At 48.1% G+C, this 22,370-nt stretch overlaps 1 protein-coding gene across 8 annotated transcripts in view; it reads left to right on the forward strand.

Moving 5' to 3' along the window:
- NDEL1 (nudE neurodevelopment protein 1 like 1) overlaps positions 1-22,370 on the forward strand; it is a 50,293-nt gene that overhangs the window by 761 nt on the left and 27,162 nt on the right. For 2 of the 8 annotated variants that reach the window (XM_082708204.1, XM_082708200.1), the window contains exons 2-3: positions 20,388-20,512; positions 21,969-22,066. In XM_082708204.1, coding sequence (XP_082564330.1) covers positions 21,981-22,066 — 86 coding nt within the window. In that variant the 5' untranslated portion in view covers positions 20,388-20,512; positions 21,969-21,980. Of the gene's footprint in view, positions 1-14,173; positions 14,366-20,387; positions 20,513-21,968; positions 22,067-22,370 lie in introns of those variants that run through there. The other 6 variants (XM_082708201.1, XM_082708202.1, XM_082708198.1 and 3 more) reach the window with 4 other exon arrangements.

The following is a 22,370-nucleotide window of genomic DNA, read 5'->3' on the forward strand; positions in this document are numbered from 1 at the left end:
CTCTGAACCTATTTTCTCATCTAGAAAACGGCACCATGTCTCTCTTTCAGGGGACTTCTTGTCTTAAGCAAGACAGTGATTATGAAACTGTTTTATAAACTATAAGATGGTATCTTTCAGAATTTGAGATTAGTTTTATTTCATTTTCTAAATGGAACTCCACTTTTTTTTTTCCTGGTATAGAAAACCCCCCCAATACAGAGAAAGTTCAAGTTTTTGCATGATTCCATCCGCGAAGATTACCATGGACCCTTTGACATACAGATTTCTAGACCTCAAAAAATTTTAAAAACGTGTGGCAGTAAAATATACATAAAATTTACCTTAGGTCCACAGTTCAGGGACACCAAGTGCGTTCACGTTGTTGGACACCCATCATCGCCCTCCGGTTCTAGAACTCTTATCGTCTTGCAAAACTGAAACTCTGTCCCCACTAAATACTGCGTCCCAACTCTCCTTTTCCCTAGCTTCTGAAAACCACCATTCTGCTTTCTGTTTCTGAGTTTGGCGACTCTAGACACCTCATATAGGTAGAATCACATGGTATTTGTCCTTTCGTGGCTGGCTTGTTTCACTCAGCATAAAGGTCTCAGGGTTCATCCCTGTTGTCACAATTGCCTTCCTTTTTAAGGCTGAACACAATTCTGTTGTGTGAATAGACCGCGTTCTGTTCCACCGTCTGCACGTGGGTTGAACACTTGAATCGTCTCTACCTTCTGGCTATTACGACCCTGAGTTCAGCAATATCTGTGTGAGCCCCTGCTCTCAGTTTGTTTGAGTGTATGTCCACAAGTGGAATTGCCGGGATCATATGGCAATTCTATTTTTAATTTTTTGTGGAATTGTCTTACTTCGTACATAGCGACTGTGTCATTTGACAACCCTATGGTAGTGTGCGAGGGGTCTGATTTCTCTACATTCTTGCCGACACTTGTTACTTTCTGTGTTTCTGATCGCAGCCATCCTGATGGGTGTGCCCTGGTATCTTACTGCAATTTTAACCTGCATTTTCCTAGTAATCAGTGGCATGGAACGTCATTCTTTGCGGCTTATTGGCCATTTGTATATTTCTTTGGAGAAACGTCTAATTGAGTCCTTCATGCATTTTTCAATCGAGTTGTTTGTTGTTGTTGTTGAGTTGTAGGAGTTCTTTATATATTCTGGAGAGCAACTGTACCTTTCAAACAAATATTTCTTATGTAAAACTCTGTCATTTAACCCTTTTTTACTTGATAATATCATTTGAGTATCATCTCTGGTTAATTTATAAATATCTCCCTTGTCTTTCCTTTTTCAAAGATTTTATTTACTTATATATTTAAGAGAGAGAGAGTACTTGTGTGTGTAAGAGCACAGTGGGGGGAAGAACAGAGGGAGAGGGAGAAGCGGGCTCCCCTCTGAGCAGGGGGCCTGACACAGGGCTTGATCCCAGGACCCCAGGATTGTGGCCTGAGCCAGAGGTAGATGCTTTGCCACCTGGGTATCCTTACCTTGTCTTTCTTAACAGCTGGGTAGTATTTCAGTGTAGAAGTATACAGAATTTATACATAGTGATGTATAAATACCTACTGATGGGTGTTTAGGCTGTTTTCAACATATTGCTATAATAAACAATGCTCCAGTGAACATCACTGAATGCACGTTTTTGCATACTAGCCCTATTATTTCCTTAGTATAAATCCTTACAAGTTTATTGCTGGGTGAAAAGTTATACACCTGTTTACAGTCTTGGTACTTTTGTCTAAATTCCTTCAGTAAGTATCATACTTTTTATGTGTTTCAAATTTCACATCCACTTTTATTAAAGCAACACAGAGCAACACAATGAAAAATACCAATTCCCCATCCCACCTTCCCACTTCCAAGTTTTCTTTACCAGACACAAACACTTTTAATTATTTTAGTTGTTTCTAAAGTGACTGGATGGCTGTTTTTTTTTTTTTTTTCTATTTTAGTCATGATCTATTGACTTTTTATGAAAAGGAAGGATACATCACCCTATCTATAGTAATGCCCCTCCCATCTTCCTGGTCCTTCCTGATAACAAATTTTGCTTAAATCAGTGTTCATGTTTGTGTTACAAAAGTATGTTGAGCTGTAACTATGTAAGTATTGCTCTCTGAGCTCTCCACTTTACTATTATTCTTTCCTTCTTTTTGTCTAATTTTTTCCCCTGGAGTTGATGGTTGCCTCAGGTTTTCATTTTCTTAGCTTTCACCCACATATCACTGTTTCCTCTCCAACAGGGCTTTTAAATTTCTCTCAATAGGATCAGACACATCAGATGATTTCCCAGTTCCCATCTTTATTTCAACTGTACATTTTATTTTATTTTTAAAAAGATTTTATTTATTTATTTGACAGATCACAAGGCAGAGAGGCAGGCAGAGAGGGTTCTCGGAGGCTATCAGGAGAAGGAAGGTAGGATCTCTTCATTCCATACACAGCCTTTGAAGGATCTGCCCTCCCTCCATTACCCTTCTTTTTGTAGTGTGGTGACTTAGCCTTGTCCTAGTCTGGACAAGGGGTGGCCCAGTGTGCCCTAGTCTGGAGCTTTTCTAAACATCCTCCTCCTGCTGGGGTGGGAGAAAGGTAAATACCTTGGCTTGTCATTTGCCTGAGCTATGAAGTCAGCCTCTAAAATGCTTTGTAAACATAGGGTAGTTTCAACAGATCTTCCTTTGTGTGGCCCCGCCCCGTCCCGCCTTCCGTCGCAGCCAGCACCTCCGGCTGAGGAGCCGTCTGGTCTGCGGGTGGAGACGCCGCGCTGCTTGCGTCTGGGGGACACTGAGTCTCCCTTCCAGCCTTCTCTGATCACCCCATCAGCAGCCACTCAGCGATCTATTGTCCATTTTACAAGATTCTGTTGACATCTCATGTCATCATTGTCTCTCCTGCACTCTGTCCTCCTGTTAGATTTTTTTTTTAAGATTTTATTTATTTATTTGACAGACAGAGATCACAAGCAGGCAGAGAGGCAGGCAGAAAGAGAGGAGGAAGCAGGCTCCCCGCTGAGCGAAGAGCCTGATGCGGGGCTCGATCCCAGAACTCTGAGATCATGACTAGAGCCGAAGGCAGAGGCTTAATCCACTGAGCCACCCAGGCGCCCTGTCTCTTTTTTTGGTCCTGTCTTTTTAGTGGTGTTTCAAGAGGAAGTGAGGATACAAGTACTCAACCCATCATGGTAGCTGCCGTGGTTGTCACGCCGGCCCTCTGACCAGCGTCGTACAAAGGCACTGACTTCCTCATACCTCTCATAGCACCGAGCAGCATCATTTATTTTAAACGTAGCTAATCTGATAGACAAGTTGTACGGCATTGTATTCTAATTGACATGTTCAAAACTCATTAACGATACGGCCGAATATCTTCCTACATGTTTATGGGCCATTTTTTGTCTTTTTCTGCAAACAACTTATTTTTATCCATTGTTCTTTTTTTTTTTTTAAAGATTTTTATTTATTTATTTGATAGACAGAGATCACAAGTAGGCAGAGAGGCAGGCAGAGAGAGAGGGGGAAGCAGGTTCCCCGCTGAGCAGAGAGCCCGATGTGGGGCTCGATCCCAGGACCCTGAGATCATGACCTGAACTGAAGGCAGAGGCTTAACCCACTGAGCCACCCAGGTGCCCCCCATTGTTCATTTTTTGAGCGGGGTAGGAAAAGTGCTACATTGGGATATGTGGCCAGCTCTGCAACGAGGCATAGGGTCGATCTTTTATTTTCTTGTATATTCAGTCTCAGAGCACAGGCTTCAGAGAACAGTGGATCTTAATGACTATGTCCACATTTTTGCATGATTTTTTATTCCCTCCCTTGGATTAAGAAAATAATCTGTAGGGGTGCTTAGGTGGCTCAGTTAATTAAGCGTCCGACTCTTGATCTCAGCTCAGGTCTTGATCTCAGGGCAATAATAATGCCCTGATCTCAAGGCAATAAATTTATGCAGCTATATGCTGGGTGTGGAGCCTACTTAAAAAAAAAAAAAAGAAAAGAAAAAAGAAAGTAATCTTTGTTCACCACAGCACGTTTGGAAGACACAAACAAGCAGAAAAAAGAAAATATAAATCACCTTTTCAAACGTTACGTACCTGTGACAATAAGAGTCATTTTAATTTGTATTTGTGCTTTCGACTTACTAATCATAGTTCATCCTCCTACCATTATACACTCTTGTATGACATCATTATTCGTGGTAACGTGGTATTCCGTTGCATGGCTATGCGATCATTTATTGAGGCCGTACCCTACTGACCGACATCTTGGTTCTTTTGGATTAAAATCTTCATTAACAAGTTCCCCTTCGGATCAGGACCCCATGTAACCTTGTTTCCACTCTGTTAATCTGTTTAGCAATCTCTTTTTTGGGGGAGGGGAAAGGACAAAAGTCACACTTTAATCCTTTTCTGGTTAAATTGTTACTAATGCAAAAACAGACTCTCAGAAATGTTCTAGCACTTTCTGTCTTTCTTTTCCCCCTCTGTGGTTTGGAGGAAGATGGAGAAAGGTCATTCGGGGGTTCTCCCTAGATTCCTCCACGGCTTTTAACCCCGGGTGGAAAGGGTGGAGGGCCAGAGCACCAGGGCGGAGGGATGTTTGTAAAGAGGAGGAAACAGAAGCGGATCGGGCAGGTGTCCGAAGAAGTTACCCCAGAAATACTAGCTTAAGTGCAAAAATCAGAAAGAATGAACTGTCCCTGAGTCTGCCATTGACTGGGTGTCCTCTGCAGGAGTCCCCACTCAGGGGGATTTCTAAGTTCCCTTGTGTCTTCCAAGGCGTTCTGAACACAGACTTTGTCATCCCTGCCTTGTGACCCGGACAAGCTGCTTGACTTCTCTGAGACTCGTTTTTCTCATCTGTAAAGTGGGGACACGAAGAGCTACTTCATAGTGTTGTCGTGAACGGGTGTTTGGCAAGCACTTACCCGAGCCCTCACCCACACTAAGAATCCAATAAATGAAAGCTATTTTTATTGCGTGCCAATTGTTATGTAAGACGAGGATAATGATAGCATCCCACACCGTGTGCATGGAAAAGGACTCTGCCTTCTCAAAAGTGGTTTTCAAAGCTCAGCCTGCAGCTGGGACAGATGCCAAGGAGAGCCCAGTACAAAGTCACCACTGGCCACTGACCTTCCCTTTTGGTTCATTCTTCCCTGGGGCTTGGACGCTGTCCAGATGCGGGCCAAGTAAACATGCGACTGTTTAACACAGATAAGTGGGAGGCACAAGTGTGAGTCCGACGGGGGAAGCAATAGGAAACACCACTTTCTAAATATAAAATATCTGTGAGCATAGCAGAGGGGACCTGAGCATCAGCTGGTTCGAGTCGCCGGTGCAAGGATGCCGGGAAGAGACAATGACATGCTGTCAAGTTGTGCCCAGTGAGGACGGAGCCGGGGCTGCAGTTTTGCTCTTTGCTGCTGTGCATTTTTGGCCAAATTACCCTCTTCTGTAAAACCAGCAGGCTGGATTCTATTTTTGTCCCCCAAATGCTGGCCTTGGTACTCCCGGAGGCATGCAGAGTGATATTACCCGGGACAGGCATGGACAGTTGCCATCTTAGTAGTTACGGATTTACTTGATGAAATATTAGGGAAACTAAGACTGGAACCACCATTCATTCCAGGAGTTCATGGATATGATCGTTTAGGATGAGGCTAATGAAGGATGTAAGTCTATTTAAAAAAAAAAAAAAAGCAAACCAATTCAGGGGTGCCTGGGTGGCTTAGGTGGTCGAGTGTCTAACTCTTGATCCCGGCTCAGGTCTGGATCTCAAGGTCATGAGTTCGAGCCCCGGCTTGTGGCTCCACACTGGGCGTGGAGAAAAAGGGAGGGAGTCAATTTAAAGAAAAGCTCAAAGATGATAAGGAGAAGTGGCAAATATTGTGACGAGGGTAGAATGAGCACATCAGATATGGTAGGCAGAATGATAAGCCCTGGAAGATGTCCACACCGTAACCTCCAGAGCCGTGAGCATGTCCTCTTACGTGGCAAAAATGGCTTTGCAGAGGTGGATCAGGCTTTTTTTTTTTTTTTTTTTTTTAATTTATTTGACAGAGATCACAAGTAGGCAGAGAGAGAGAGGGAAGCAAGCAGCCTCCCTGCTGAGGGGAGAGCCCTATGTGGGGCTCGATCCCAGTACCTGGGATCACGACCTGAGCCAAAGGCAGAGGCTTTAACCCACTGAGCCACCTGTGGTTAAGGCTTTTGAAATGGGAAGATTATTCTGGGATATCAGGGTGGGCTTCATGTATGGAAAGGGTCCTCCTGAGAGGAAGGCGGGGGTCAAAGTTAGACCGAGCAATCTGACACCAGAAGGGCTGGTGGACAGAGGCGGCTGCGAGCTAGGAGCCCCTGGAAGGGGCAAGGAGCCTCCTACAGGAACCAGCCCTGCCAACACCTTGGTTGGGTTCCTATGAGTCTCATTTCGGACACCTGACCTCTAGAACCTGAGGAGGATACCCTGGTGTTGTCTTAAGCCACTCAGGATGTGGTGATGTGCTACAGCGGCCCCAGCAGACGAACACGTGGGCTTTTAGATGCCCTTGGAAGTGGTCCATTCTGCAAGTTCAGGGCCTCCCCAGGACAGAGCAAAGCAAGCTCTGCCAGGGTAAGACGTTCCTCCATCACCCGCCCTCACCAACCCACTGAGGAGGGGCCTGACCTTCCCATGACTGTAGGGCAAGCTGGCCTCAGAGAGGCAGGGACCTCAGCTCTCCTTGAAAGGGTGCTCGGCACCCAGAGTGCAGGACCAGTCCAGACTCACAGGAGCTGCTCACAAGCTGCTCTTTTTACAGAGGAAGAAAAGGAGATGCAGAGAGGGGACGTGATGGGCAAAATCGCCTGTTGAGGGGCCCAATGCGGCCAGGAAGAAATTCCTAAGGCGGTGGGAGGGAAGGGCTCCCCGGGGCGGAGGCTGACTGCGCCCTCACACCAGGGTGGGGAGCCCCGAGAAGGGGCGTAGCTCTGGCTGGGGGTGGAGGGTGGGTCTCCCTCCCTTTGATCACCTCGTCAGTGTGTCTGGGCCTCCTGCTCTCACAGGGCTGCCTTTAATATCTTTCTATCATGGTCTTCACAACTGTGCTGCCAACACAGGACTTTTGGAAAATCGTTGAAACAGCAACAGGCTTGGAGAAAGGGCTTTCCTGCTCCCCTGCCCCTCACTCCTCCCTGGTGTTCTGCCACTGGCACTTAAATCAATGCCTGCTCCCCTCCAAAGGGACACGTATTTCCTTTGTATGGAAGGGGCATTTCTACTGTGATTGACATGATCCCTGGGCTGTTTTTCGTTTCTGCACTTTAGCCTTTTACGAGTCAAAATTGGCCTCGGTGGAACATACAGTCCTAGAAAAAGCCCGATCCGATTTCGAGCAGAAATTGTTTCTCATGCACAGCCCACAAACCCCTCCTCTGTCATTTTCCAAGTGGACATTGGGACCCATGCTGTATTTATGTAGGAATTGACAAAGGCTTGTGGGCAATTTCCTCCAAGATCCCGCGGACTCGGGCTAGGTTGTAAGCCCCTGTTAGGTTATGATTATAAACGGTCAGGGTACGGCGCCCCTTCCTGAATCAATGGTCTCCACATGTGTGACACCCCCCCCACCAATCCGCCGAAAAGCAATCCCCATTTTCCAGGTTAGCTATAGTTGACGTCCAAGATAGTGACACCCAGCCTCCTACCCCCACCTCCTTGCTGTTCTCTTTGGAACGCTTTTGATTAGGAGCGAGCTGACGATGACATGTGTGTTAGTCACCTTGTAATTTTAAAATTTGTCAGCAGCTGCTGATTGCTCATTCTGTTTCATTGGAGAGGTCTTTACTGGAGTTTGAATGATAAAAATGATTTGATGAAAGGAAAGAAAAAGAGGGGCACCGGGTGGCTCAGAGGGTTAAGCATCCGACTCTTGATTGGCTTGGGTTGTGATCTCGGTGTCATGAGATCGAGACCCGCGAAGGGCTCCATGCTCAGCAAGGGGTCTGCGTGAGCTCTGTCTCCCTCTCCCTCTGCCCCTCCTGCCGCTGGTGCTTGCGCTCTCTTTCAAATAAATAAATAAAATCTTTTAAAAATATTTTAAAAAGAGAAAGGAGCATCTGAGAGCCAGGGAAATATCTCAGAACTTAACAAACATTCAACACAAGGCATTTGTTCATGCTCCATGTCCGGTGTTGCCCTCCGTGCCCCCCAAAATACAAAATACTGAAACGTCTTGGCCTCTTTGTTTCTTCTCAGTACTTAACACTACTGGACAGGCTAATGTTTCCTTCTTTTCTGTTTCCTTTCTTCTCTGTGAGCTCGTGTCATTAACTGCTCTGTTCCTGGAGCCTAGAACAGGGCGGGCACTCACTCTAGGCGATTTGTTGAATGCCTGCATGAATGGTCGTTCAGTCCTGTACGTCTGGTAATAGAAATTTGCCTGAAATTACCTGATACGCCCAGCGCAGCTCAGAAGAAACGCTCCATCTCTTTCCAGCCTTGTCATTTCATCAGAAGGGTTTGGGGGTGAGCAAAACCGGTGTCACCCTGTCTCCGTGAAGGTATGGAGCAGATCTTGCTTTGGTCTGGGGACAGTCACGCTGTTGATGTAGGTATGATGGCAATAGCCCGTGAGGTTGCCAGGTGTTAACCAAGCCAACAATTAATAGTGTGGAGCCTTCCTTTCCTGGGGAGGCGGCTGTCACTCCAGGGCGTGGGTAGTGACACAGGGGCTGGCTGGGAGCCAGGGCTGACAGGGAAGACAGAAGCTTGGGGGAGTGGAGGCTTTGAAGCCAGGAACACCACGAGACTGCAGATAGTTCCAGAACGGGAGGAAGCCCACAGCTGAGGTGGGTTGCTGGGGAGGAAATTGAGGCAACTCCAAGATTCATGGGAGTGCGGCTGGGTGTCAGTTTCCATTAACAGGGAGTGGGCAAAGGCTGAACCAAGAGTCTTAAGCCTCAGTTTAGCCCCCAGATAAGGACAAGGTGGGGTCCTTTCCTCCCAGGTATGAGAGCAGCACTCTGACAGGGAGGCCTGTGATGGCTTCAGCTTGACTTGTCCTCGTTCTCACCTGTGAGCTACACCCGAGTCCTGCCATGGAAGGATCTGGAAGCTGGCAGCGTTCTCAGACAGACACAGCAGGAAGGGAAAGGACAACAAGGAGGTCTGGACCCTTCTGGGTCATATACCCAGCTCCTGGCTTTCTGTTGACTTACAGACCTCTGGAGTTTGGGGAAGGAGGGGATAGAGAATCTGACAGGAGAGTGGGGTTTAGAATAGCTTTGAGCAGTTTGCTGCACTCGGTTTGATCGAGGAGCTGCTGAGCAGGCAACATAGACATCGAATGGAGCTCATCATCTCTTTGGGGTGGCGCTCGGATGTTCACGGCTGTCTGGCTCAGGGGTTGGGGACCAAGCAGCAGGGGGCATTTTTTAAAATATAATTTTTATTTTCTTATTAACATATAGTGTATTATACTGGGAGTGTTTTGGAATCAGATGCGAACTGGCTACCATTCTTTATCTTAGAAGGGGGGAATTTATCATCTGGTTGGAGGCTGGGCATTTTGTAGACCACACAGCAAGCCCTTTATCCAACTGATTTATTGAACGCCCACTCTATGCCCGGCACTGTGATGGGAAGTAGGATGAGCTTCTCTATGTGAGACACTGGCACGTATTATCATGTTCTTAATTTCACATCTCTCTTGCATTTTACATAGCAGCCTTTATCATAAGAGTCCTGACAATTTTGTGGAGGAAGACAGTCGCTCCCGTGACAAAGCCTGATACTCAGGGAAAACTCTTGCCATATCTTATCCTCTTGCTCTGGGCAGATTCCTTCCTTCCTTCCTTCCTTCCTTTCTTTTTTTTTTTTTATTTGAAAGATTTTATTTATTTATTTGACAGAAAGAGATCACAAGTAGGCAGAGAGGCAGGCAGAGAGAGAGGAGGAAACAGGCTTTCTGCCAAGCAGAGAGCCCTATGCAGGGCTTGATCCCAGGACCTGGGATCACGACCCAAGCCAAAGTCAGAGGCTTTAACCCACTGAGCCACCCAGGCGCCCCCCTTCCTTCCTTTCTAAGATTTTATTTATTTAATCAACAAACAGAGAGCACAAGCAGGCCAGGCAGGGAGGGAGAAGCTGGCTCTCCACCGAGCAGGGAGCCCGATGTGGGGCTGGATCCCAGGACCCTGGGATCACGACCTGAGCCGAAGGCAGCCACTTAAACCACTGAGCCATCCAGGTGTCTCTCTGGGCAGGTTTCTTCCTAGCATCTATCATGATTGGACAGAAAGACATTTATTTGTCTATTGGCTTATTATCTGTCTTCCCCATTAGAAGATAAGCTCTACGGGGGTGGGGTGCTGTGACTGTGACGCACTTGAATCCCCAAGTTCAAGAACGGTGCCTAGAACTTAGCAAGCGCTAAACTCACAGCTGGAGAATGAAAGACTTCGTTCTCTCTAGAAAACCACTTCTCACCTCAAGGTCCCAGAGCATAATTTTATCCCTGCCAAGAATAATTTTTAAATAAAAATTCCTATTTTTATTATAACTATTCTTTTTTATTTATCAAAAAATGTTATTTATTTGAGAGAGAGCACACAAGCAGGGGGAGGGGCAGAAGCAGATCCCCCGCTGAACAGGGAGGCCGACGCGGGGCTCGATCCAAGGACCCTGGGATCATGACCTGAGCCAAAGGCAGAGGCTTTAACCCACTGAGCCACCCAGGTGCCCCTGAAACACGTTTAACTGACTTTTTGCTAAAGATCTGTTGCTGAGGAATAGTGGGACAGTCAATATTATCCCAGTGCTCAGTGAGATTTGGTTCCTTTGTGGGGAGCCCAGACACCTCTAGAACCAAAAGGCCATGTTCAGTAAGTCTCCTGTGAACTATTTGGGGTTCTGCTTGAACTCAGAGGAAGGAACACTCATTTGGGGGCATTAGGTATCGGGAAGGCTTCCTGGAGGAGGTAGCATATGAATGAGATTTCCAAAGGCAGAGAGGAAGATGGGTTGGCCGGGCTCAGGGAGCAGGTGTGGGAGTCAGTAAGAGGCCCAGAGATGAAGGGAACTCTGTGGGGGACACAGTGGAAGGTCTGGCCGGACCCAGATTGGTGAACTGTAGGAAGTAGACTGTGGAAATGTGTTGGAGTTGCTTTGGGAGGGCCTTGAATGCTAGGTTTTGTAGTTTGTACGTTATCACCAAGGCAACAACAGGATGCCGAAACCACTTTTGGAGCAAGTGATGCTCTGTACACAGAGGGATTTTGGAAAGGTTATCCTGATGGTGGTGTGGTCTGCTGGGCTGGGACTGGGAGGAAGTGAAGGGAAAGAAGTTCGGAAAGGGAGGGAGAGAGAGATAGGAGACTGTGAACTAGGGAGATCCAGGAGGAAAATGCTGTGAAAACGGAATTGAGAGAGTTTATGATGGGCGGGTCTCTTGGGTTCGGTGACCTTCTAGAGTGAAATGAAAGCTGGGGGAAGGAGATAATTAAGGGTGACTTGAGGAGCCTTATGTGCCTTAGTAACTAGTGGAATGACAGCATCTTTGTCAGAAACACGAAGTCATTTTAGAAATTTCAACTGGGGCAAAAGGAGGATTTGTTTGGGGTTCACACATGAGAGGTGGTGGGACCCCTGGTGGACGTATCCAGCAAGACTCTAGTGACCAGCCAGCCTTTGTGAGTCCCTTGGCCAGCCTGGGTACAGGAGATCTATGCCCCTAGAGATGGGCAGAAAATTCCAGCCACAAAAGATGCAAGGCTGAATCAAACCTTTGCTTATCAGGTCTCTGCTTGCCTGTTTCAACAGAGGGTTCCATGGGCCCCACATCCCCTTGGAGTTTTCGAGGCAGGCCTGTGTTCACTGTGTCACCTTCCATGCGTGATGTGGCTGGAGTCTACGATCTTATTAGCTTGCGCTTACATTAGTGTCCAGACTTCTCGTAACCCCTACTTCCCAGTGGAGACTGGCCTCTGTTTCCCAAGTCTCTGTGAGTTACTGCCAGGAAAGGTGGGATGCTTATGCCTGCTCTCAGGGACTGTGATATTGACCTGCTTTGGCTAGATCCATTCCTCATGGAAGCAGAGGATGTAGCAACCTTTTTCATCTTTGTTAAATTCCCAAAGCCGATTTTGCAACTTTTGTTTCCCTTAGAGGCTGCTTTCTGGTCTCACTTCCACTTTACTTCCCCAAGATGGGCAGGGGAGTGGGGCAAAGGCTGTTCACTGTTACTTGGGAGAAAGCACAACAGTGCAGAGGAAGGAGATCAGTTGGGGGCTTTGCGATTATTAACAGCCTTGCCAGGCAAAGCCCATTCATTGAGATGGGGCCAACGCATGGAGTCCAGACTGGGTAGGGGGAGTGGTGGGGCCTGGAAGATGACGCCAGCATTTTATGCAGGGCTTGCCCTGCCATTAGGTGACTCAGTGTATTTCCCAGGACTTCAGCCAGGAGGCGGGGACAAGAGTTGCAGACTTTTGTTTTTTCCTTTGGGCTGGGACTGCTGGGTCTTGGCAGGAGGTCCACAGGAAGACCTTCCCTGCCTAATTACCTCTCTGTGATCTCATCTAACAGAGCACAGCTTCCTGCCAGGGAAGCAGAGCCCCAGATCCGGAAAGAGCTTCTGCAGTGTCCCCCAGGTCACTGGGCTTGGACAAAGACCTGCTTGGGTTAAAATTCCAGCTCCTCAGGGCCTCGGTTTTGTATAATTGTGGCCTCACAAGCTGCTTGTGAGGACTGAGGGAGGTAATTTATTTAATGCACTTAGCATGGTGCTCTAGCCCCCCAATATTGTTAATATTAATTAAATTAAATAAAATTATTAATAGATACCCTGAGTGAAAGTACAGTAGTGGTGAAGAGCATGGTTTCTGGAATTAAACCATCCAGACTAGCTAGATTTGGATCTTGAGTCCACTTTTTTCTAGTTGATTGACCTTGGGCAACATTATTTTGCTGACTCAGTTTCCTCACTGGTAAATGGGAATTTTAACAGCACCGATTTCCCAGGGTCCTATCGTGGATTAAATTATGCAAACCGAGCATTTCTCGTAATTGCCAGTGCCTACAGATGGCACAACAAAAGGGCACTTCTCTTACTGTCATTATCATGATCTTTTCAACCCTCTTTCAGAGTCTAGCTCAAGGTGCCATCCTTCCCGCAAACACCGTTCATCATGCTTCCAATTTTTATTGATTTGGACACCTATTACAATTCATTTTGCATTGTTCCCACATAGGTCTATTTCCTCAGAAACGTGACTGAACTTCCCAACCTCACCTTGCTTTCACCTTGAAGCCTGTCTTTCACATGATTATCGCGTCCAAAAACCCCACAGACCCAATCCCGAGAGCCCTGACATCAGGGGTAATTACACGGCACATTGTGCACTCAAAGTTCCCAGAGCTGTTTTTTGAAAGAGCTCCGTTCTAGCTTCCGCTTCCCAAGCCGTTGCTCAGCCTCATCTCTCCCCTTTCTGAGCTGAGCACCCCTTGGCCCTCTTCCCTCCCAAGTCACCTAGGAGGCCAGGCTTCAGGGGCCCCAGGGCGATACACCCCCAAATAAATGTACGCTCAGATATGCAGAACACGTAAGTGGATGTTACTTGTATTCCTCCCAGCGAATCCATTCATTCCGACCAACAAGTATTTGAGCGCCCACTTAGTGTGCCAGCTCCCGGGTGGGAACGAGAAAGACCTGGGGGGGTCCTGCTCTCCGGGCACTTACAGTCTGCGGGGGAAGACAAGTCCCGGCACACAGTGCCCGCCGGAGGGAGAGCGCAAACAGCACGCAGATCCCCGTGGGAGTGACGAGGGGGACGGGGATACCCCTGTTACTCTGCAGGGTGCTCGGGGGTGTGCTACGGGGTGAGATCAGACCCGAGAGTCACGCTACGAACGGGCGCCCGGACACACGGACACTCGAAGGACCTCGGTGGCTGAAAGACGCGGAGGCCAGAGGGTATCACCCCCAAACCCCCTCCTTGGGGCGTCACTTCCCGTACCCGCTCAGCTGTTTTGGGGGAGCCGCGACGACTGAGGGCGCCTGCGCAGAGGCCGCCGCCAGCCTGACGTCAGCGCGCCGGGCCCGGCCCGCCCCCCTCCCCCCGCGTGACGCCATCCCGGCCGCAGCCACGCCCCGGCCGCGCGCGCGCTCGCGCGCATGCTCCGGGCCCCGCCCCCGTGCGTCACAGAATGGCCTCGGACACCGAGGCGGCCCCTGACGTGTCGGGGAGGAGCCGGGCGCCGAGGTACGCGGAGTGGAGCTCTGGGCTGCGGAGGGGAGCCGAACCCAGTGGCTGGGCGGGCCTGGCCAGGCCAGCGGAGCGGAGACGTCGGTCGAGCGGCGGCGAACATGCGCTTTTGACACATTGAAGGTGAGCGGGCGGTGCGGGGCCGCTCCCGAGGGGGCCGGGCCGGGTGGCGGCGCCGAGGCCTGTCCCCGGGGGAGCCCGCTGCGCCCGCGGGCCGGGTCGGGCCCGGGCTCTGGGGGCGGCCGACCCTGGGCGACTGTTCCAACCGCTCTAACTGCCCCCCCAACCCCTGCCCGCCCCGGTCCGAGGTGTGGCCCAGGGAGGGGGTGGCCGGGCCGCCGGGGCGAGGGGTGCGCGGACGCAGGCCGGGACGTGGCATCGCGGGCCGGGGCGCTGGTGGCCGCGGCGCGCCCAGCCCTCCCCCGCCTCCCCCCGAGCGCCCTCGGCGGGCAGGGCTGTCGGCCGGCTCGGATTCCCAGCTCCCGGGGCCTCTCCGCGCTGGGGGCGGCAGCGGCCCACGTCGGGCTTCGGTGGCATCCCCGTGACTCCCCGTCCCTCCTGGAGTTCGCAGAAGTGTCCCCAGACAGGTTCGGGTTGCCTGTCTGCTCGCCTCCCCCCCCCCCCCCACCTTTTTTTTGGCTGGTAAGCAACGAAGTCACCTTTTAAGTTTTGCCGAGGCAGTGCGGGTTCCTTCGGTGTTGATAATTACATTCTAATTCGGCAGCGCCTTGACGCATTTCAGAATGCTGCTTGCTGTCTCGGGAGCCTCATCTCCCTGGGTGGTGCCTGATTCTGTTTTCTCCACTGGACGGATGGGGAAGTTGAGCCCAGGTGGGGTGGGTGGAAGGAGGAAGTGATCCCTGCCGTAGTTTGGATTTTCCCAGTTGGTGAATGGCTTCGTTTGGATCAGAATTTACGACTCTAGCCTCGACGTTAAGGGGGTGGGGGTGGTGGTGGTGGTGTGTGTGTGTGTGTGTGTGTGTGTGTGTGTGTGTGTGATTTTTATACCCTATTCAGCTAGAAAGCACAGCAGAAAATTTGGCTTGCCGAAAATACACCAGAAGCTAGTAGGGAGAAGATGCATTCGAGTATTTTTGAGCAGACGTACTCAGGATCTAAGAACTGCTAGTGGGGCCGGGGGCGGAGGTGGGGGGAATGCCTGGGTGGCTCAGACAGTTAAGTGTCTGCTTTTGGCTCAGGTCGTGATGACAGAGTCCTGGAATCGAATCCTGCATTGGGCTTCCTGCTCATCGGAGACTCTGTTTCTCCCTCTCCCTCTGCCACTCCCCCTGCTTGTGCTCTCTCTCTCAAATAAACAAATATCTAGAACAAAAAAACAAAAAACTGATACTGGGTCGTTAAGAAAATCATTCTCTGTCTGAAATGTTCATGGGTCGCTGGCTAATTATTCTGTCTGATGAACTGTGTTGCTCTTAATCCACTTCTGAAATAGGGTAATGGCTTTGCTAAATCGTGTAGCACTAAGTCATGGGTTGAAGAGAAGTAAAGGGGAGAGGAGGAAGATAGCTCTTCTGAATTTTTTTTTCCTAAGATTTTATTTATTTATTTGGCAGAGACCCCAAGTAGGCAGAGAGGCAGGTAGAGAGAGAAGGGGAAGCAGGTTCTCTGCTGAGCAGAGAGCCTGATGCGGGGCTCTCCTGAGACCCTGGGATCGTGACCTGAGCTGAAGGCAGAGGCTTTAACCCACTGAGCCACCCAGGTGCCCCGGGAGATTGTATTTATGATCAGCTTTGAAAAGGAAAGAATTCTGTAAATGTCACCTTTGGGAGAAGTAGATTTTGTTCAAAGGCACATATCACCTACAGTGAGTTCCAGAAGAACTCTCTCAGTCTCATTAGTCGATACTACAACTTCTAATAGGATGGCAATATCATAGGGGATGGATATATATATTTTTTTACCATTGCACAAAATGTAGCTTCTGGGTAAGTGTAGCATTTTGCACAGGCTATTTTACACCCAAATGAGTTGATTTGTCAGTTGCTGACCATCTGAAGGTCACGTACAGTGTGATAATGCCGCTACTTTTGAGATCCATCCTCCCATCTGTATGAGACACAGGATGGAGGGAATGTTTGGGTAGCAGGGGAGAGTACATAATTATCTGCTTTTATTTCAGCCTCATAAGATTATCGATGTATCATTAAAGCTTTTTAAAGAAAATTTTGAGCAGTGAATTTTTCCATATTGGCTAACTTTCTGTAGCCTTAGTATCTCCAGTTACATAGTTTCAAATAGCGCAGTGAACACATCCTCCCACTGTAACCCGAACCAAACTGAACAGACTGTCTTTACAGGCTGGAGAAGGTCTTTTGAATATCCTCAGCGGTGGCAAATTTTGGTCATTTGCAAAAATTCTGATTTTTGGAAAGGGTATTCCTTTTTAATTATTATTTTAAGATTATTTATTTATTTGACACAGAGAGATCACAAGCAGGCAGAGGGAGGGGAAAGCAGGCTTCTTGCTGAGCAGGGAGCCTGATGCAGGGCTCCATCCCAGGACCCTAGGATCATGACCTGGGTGGAAGGCAGAGCTTTAACCCAGGGAACCACCCAGGCACCTGTGGAAAGGATATTTCTGATGAATAAAATCAGAGTGATAAAGTGGGATAAAGCAGTCAGGAAGCAGTAAGAATGAGGTGTGACCACAAAGAAATAACTTTTTTTTTTTTTCCCGTTTTTAATTTTGTTCTTCAGGGCTGTTCCGAAAGAGGTTTTAAAAAGTGTTTTCAGGAATGGTGGTATCACAGGACTATGTGCAGTCCTATTTAAGAGATTCACTGCTGAACTATTTTTTTTTTCACAATTTAATAGAATTTATGCTGCATACACTATGTGCCAGGCTCTGTACTAAGTACTTTACAAATACTTATTCCCTAATCTTTTCCCTAATCTTCATAACAGCCCTATTTTAATTATTATCCCCATTGGGCAGGTGAGGAAGAGGGGGGCACAGAGTGGTTGAGTAACCTGCCCAAGGTCATCCAGCTAGTGAATAGAGGAGTCTGGCTCCAGGGTCTGGGCTCTCCACTGCTATGCTGTGTTGCTTCTACCCCTTGTTTCTAGGCTGAATGTCTTTAATTGGTTTCTTCTGGAAAAGATGGTCATTTTAGTAAAAGGTTTCAGTTGTAAATTATACTGTTTATGGGACCAATAAACAGGTTGTAAAAGTAGCCTGTTAATTGGAGAAATTGGCGACAACATTCGGTTTACATAAGATTCAGCAAGAAAATAGGAGATGCACGTGTGAAATAAAAACACAGTGGTTTTGCTGCTGTTACTTGGCACCGAACTAAGGAGTTGGATAGGCAGGACACAAGAAATGGAGTTAGATATTGAAAAAGCTTCGCAGGAAACTCTGTTTATAACCCAAGTCATCAGGGAATGCCGATGGCAATGTTGATGATTGTGTTAAGAATGTGGCCCCATTTAAGCAACAAAAATCAGGAATAAATGGATACTTTATAGGACAACCAGAAGTGTAAACAGATAGATTCCGTGGGGAACACAACTTAGAGTGGCCTCACCCAGCAAAGTTTCACATTGGGCATGTGAATGATAAGCTGGAGGCAGTCCTGCTACAGATAGTTTGTTTGTAGAAGGATTGGCTCCATGTTAAATCCATTCAAATAAATATTAGGTGCAAGGACGGCATCTGATAGTCATTATGAACTTCCGTAAGGACTCTGGGCCATGGACCACACGACCCCCCACAAGCAGTTGCTGCCTACTAACAGGAAGAGTCCTGAAAACTTCAAAAGTATCCTACCTGTGAAGAAAATGTTGAAATACCGAAGAGGCACCAGTCACCCAATTCCAGAAAGGCATACATGTCACCTAGACAAGGTGCAAAGCATGACAGCGACATCCCTGTGGGACCAAGATGGCTGCCAGGTGACTGTAAGCTACAAAGTTATATATAATCAGCAAATTAAGATTTCATTTTTAAGTAATCTCTATCCCTAACAGGGGCTTGAACTCAACACCCTGAGATCGACAATCACACAGCCTCCTGACTGAGCCAGCCAGGTGTCCCCCTTGTGCTTTCATCACAAGCTCACATGGATCCTGCTTCCCAGGCTGCCCGTGACACGGGACTCCTTGTTTCCCCCGGAGCCACCCATGTAGCTGAGCGGGGGCCGGGCTTCATCTGGGGCCTTCTCTTCCTCCCCGTCCTGAGTCGGAGCCGCTGTTCCTTGCACCCGGTGCTGCCTGGGCGTGGTTTTCTCTGCCTTCTGTAACTGTCTCAGGAAGTGTGTGGGAGGTCATCCTCCTGAGTTCTTGCAGGAGAAAAAATTCTCTCATTGTCTGGATTACCTGTTTCCGCTCAGTTCAGTAGCTCCTAGGATTTTCTTGTGTTCCTGGGTCTTCTCATTTGTCTGGTGCTTCTTGGTTGTCCATTTCTATTAGAGACCGAAGGGCTGGACAGTGATTATTTTAGATAGCAAGTGTGTGGCTGTGGCTCCCAGGCTCTGCCCAGCGAGTCCCCTCTAGCCCCGTTCTTTGGAGCGGAGCCTGTTTGGAGCTTGTACGAGGCTGTGGATGTGGCCTGGTGTGCGTCAGACTGGCCATGTCTAGCAGGCAGTGGTGGGTCTTACAGGCCTGATGGAGTATGTGGTGGTGCCCCGTGAGGCAGAAATAAACTTCTCACAAGTGTTTTTTTGCTTCCACTATTCCCGAAATAGGAATTTAGGTTTTCATAAAGGAAAGCAGTACTTTAGAAAGTAGAGAGGGACTAAGGAGAGGAAGGGTATAAGTCATTTCAAACATTTGTTGAATTTCTCCCATGTTCCGTGTAATAAATCACTGGTTCTGCCCTCAAGGAACCAGCTGGAGAGATTTCCCTTTCATTTAAAAAAAATACATATTTCTTATTTGAGGGAAAGTAAGTAGCACCGAACTTTGCTTCTTGCGTGCCTATGATCTTCGTAACATTTTTACAAAGCCATAATTTATTGGAGTGTGTATCAGCATCTGAGTATCATCGATGAACTGCTCATCGATACATGGTTGCTAGTGTTTGATACGTGGTTGCGAGTGTTGGAAGGATGAGTGGAGGACCTGTACCCACGAGGTTCTTCAGGGCTGGATTCATAGATTTCAGATGGATTTCAATTTTGGGAAAGACCTTACAGAGAGCATTCAAGGGACACACTGATTGTTCCCTCACCTTGAGGTGCCACTTCGTGCACTGATTGTGTCTTGATCTGGATTGTTAATATGCAGTCTGCCCCTTCCTTCCACGAGATGGGAGGCAGGAGTCCTCAAGAGTTGTTGAAACCACGGGGTGATACCTTCAGGGTTTTGGATATTCTTTTGAAGTACAAATACTTCTGTTCCTCACTAACCCCTTACTACAAATTGTGGCTATAAATGAGATCACCCCTACAGCCGGGGACATGGAGTGCGAATGGGGATCTCTGATGAAGGGGTAGGATTGTAAAAATGATCTGTAATATTTAGTAGTCACTGTGCAGACTTGAAGAGACTTGTCATCTGCTCCAGACTCTCATGAGAGGAGAAAACGGAGACCTTGAGGGGTCAAGCAGATGGCTTAAGGAATTGAATGGCAGGATCGGAACCCGAGAGTCCAGTCCGGGCAGGCCTCCCCCTCCGTGAGGTTTCCATTTTCATGCGCTGTGGGTCCTGAGCTCATGTCCCAAGAGTGGAGTGGTCCAGCCAGGGGGGTGCCAGTGGAGGGCTGACGGCGCTGGAGGAGGCCCGCCTGGGGTGCCAGGTACTCTTCCAGTACCTCACCTGACACGTAGCAGTAGATGAGTAAATGCTCGGAAGTACTCGTACTTCTCTGTGCTAGGTGTTCTGCCTGGTGCCATGAGGTGCACAAAGCGTGGTCAAGAACCCATCTCTCTCTTTTCTTTCTTCCTTTTTTTTTAAAAAAACTTTTTATTTATTTATTTATTTTTTAAGATTTCATTTCTTTGACAGACAGAAATGACAAGTAGGCAGAGAGGCAGGCAGAGAGAGAGGGGGAAGCAGGCTCCCCGCTGAGCAGAGAGCCCGATGCAGGGCTTGATCCCAGGACCCTGAGATCATGACCTGAGCCAAAGACTAAGGCTTAACCCACTGAGCCACCCGGGCACCCCAAGAATCCATCTCTTTTCAGAGAACTCAGACGGCTTGGTAATTTCGAGTAATTGGAAGATCGGCGAAGATGCCGAAAGTCAGAGAAGGTGGTGTGGTCCGGAAAGATGTGGCTGCAACAGAACACGCCGGTCAGCTTCCAGCTAAGTGTGTTGAGTTACGCGTTTATATCACTCAGCGAGACATCACTCTCGTACCTCTTGGCACACTCACCCTGAAGCGGGAGTTTCTGGTCTGTGACTTCTTGCTCAGCCTGTATGAGTAGCTTGTGCTGTGTGAACTCTGGGTTTCTCTTAATTTACTTTTAAAGCTGCTCGTTAGTTCTTGCTGCCGAGTGTGTATTAGGTGGATTTAATTTTGGTTTCGTTTAGCTGATGTCACTGAACATCTATTGTGCAGACCCGGCCCTTGGTCGAAATAAGAATGATACACAGCCTGACGGGGACACAGGTTTCAGCAAGTGCTTTACCATGTGCTAAGTCTCGCCAGGAAAGCAAGTGTGGGGTATGCTGTAAACAAGAGCGTGGCAGATTTCAGTGCTGTCTGAGGGTAAGAAAGGCTTTCTGGAAAAGATGACAGCTAGGTTTTCAAGGACACATAGGAGCTTTCCAAATGCACTAGGAAGGGAGAGCCCTTCCAGGCGGACGAAACAGCCAGACCTGAAACAGAATGTCATGTTCAGACCGTTTTGATCAGTGTTGCTGGAATACAAAGTGGGATGTGTGGGAAGGGGGTTGTAGGAGGGAGGGCAGGCATTTTGCTCCAGGTATGAATGTAGAGTGAGCCCAGTGTCCGTGGCAGTTGGGGTTTTTAGGCGGTCAGTCCAAATGTGACGTCACAGATACTCCACACCACCCCCCACCCCCCATGCTTTGGGAGAGCAACCAAGATGAGAGAGCGTTAAAGTTGGGGATGAGTGAGCTCATGGAGGAAGCTTTGGACTTCAGATAATTAAGTTTTTAGAACTGTAATAATAGTGAATTACTGAGAATGTGGTCCCTGACTTGCTAGTGCATCACCAGGTGCAGGCTCTGCTAGGTCTCCTGAAGCGGTTGTGTGGCAGGGAGGGACGTGCAGGGGGAGCGTCAGCTCGGACAGTGACCTTGTTTCTGTCATCTGATTCCTGAAAGAACGGCTGCTGGGGCCCGGGGTACAGGATGGTCCTGTGGGGCCATTTCACTGGGAGCTGGTGCCTCTACCCGGAGTGTCCCATGTGCCTTTCTACCCGACCATGCTGCGGATCTCCTGTCCTGATGTCGTCCGTGGGCCTGGTGGGCCCTGAGGTTGGGGCAGTAAAGTGATTTATGTGTCTGACTTAGAGTCGTTATTCGCTCTCAGAACCTGTCATGTTTACTTCCCTCCAGAATGCTGATTTAATGTCCCCGATTTTAGACTTTTAGATTCCTGTGTTCTCTCTTTGGAAATTTTTTCTTACTTTGTAGGATTTCATTTTTAACAGCCGTCATTTATTGACTGGTTCTGCTCTCTGTGCAGTGCAGGGCTTGACATGCCCCGGAGGTCAAGAGCTGCTGCCTCCGCTGCCCGAGAGCCAGGTGCCCCTGTTCTCTGTTTAATGTCAAAGGTTGTCTTTAATATTTCACAGGCTTTCTTGATCATGGATGGTGAAGATATACCAGATTTTTCAAGTTTAAAGGAGGAAACTGCTTACTGGAAGGAACTTTCCTTGAAGTATAAACAAAGGTAATATTGGAAAGCATCCTGGAAATAGGGGAGGGCATTTAGAATATGCCATTTCTAGCCAATGGATTTCATTTATTTATTTATTTATTTAAGCATAAAGCTGAATTTAGAGTTTCAGATTTAGTTTTGGGATTCTGGAAATAGTCATAGCATTGCTGTATTTAAATAGTATGAAAATGCCATAAATCTTTATTACTCAAATTATTGTTATTATTTTAAGAAATATTTTATTTATTTATCTGGCAGATGGAGATCACAAGTAGGCAGTGAGGCAGGTACAGAGAGAGAGAGAGGAGGAAGCAGG

This window comes from Mustela nivalis (genome assembly GCF_964662115.1).
Source record: "Mustela nivalis genome assembly, chromosome: 17".
NCBI lineage: Eukaryota > Metazoa > Chordata > Mammalia > Carnivora > Mustelidae > Mustela > Mustela nivalis.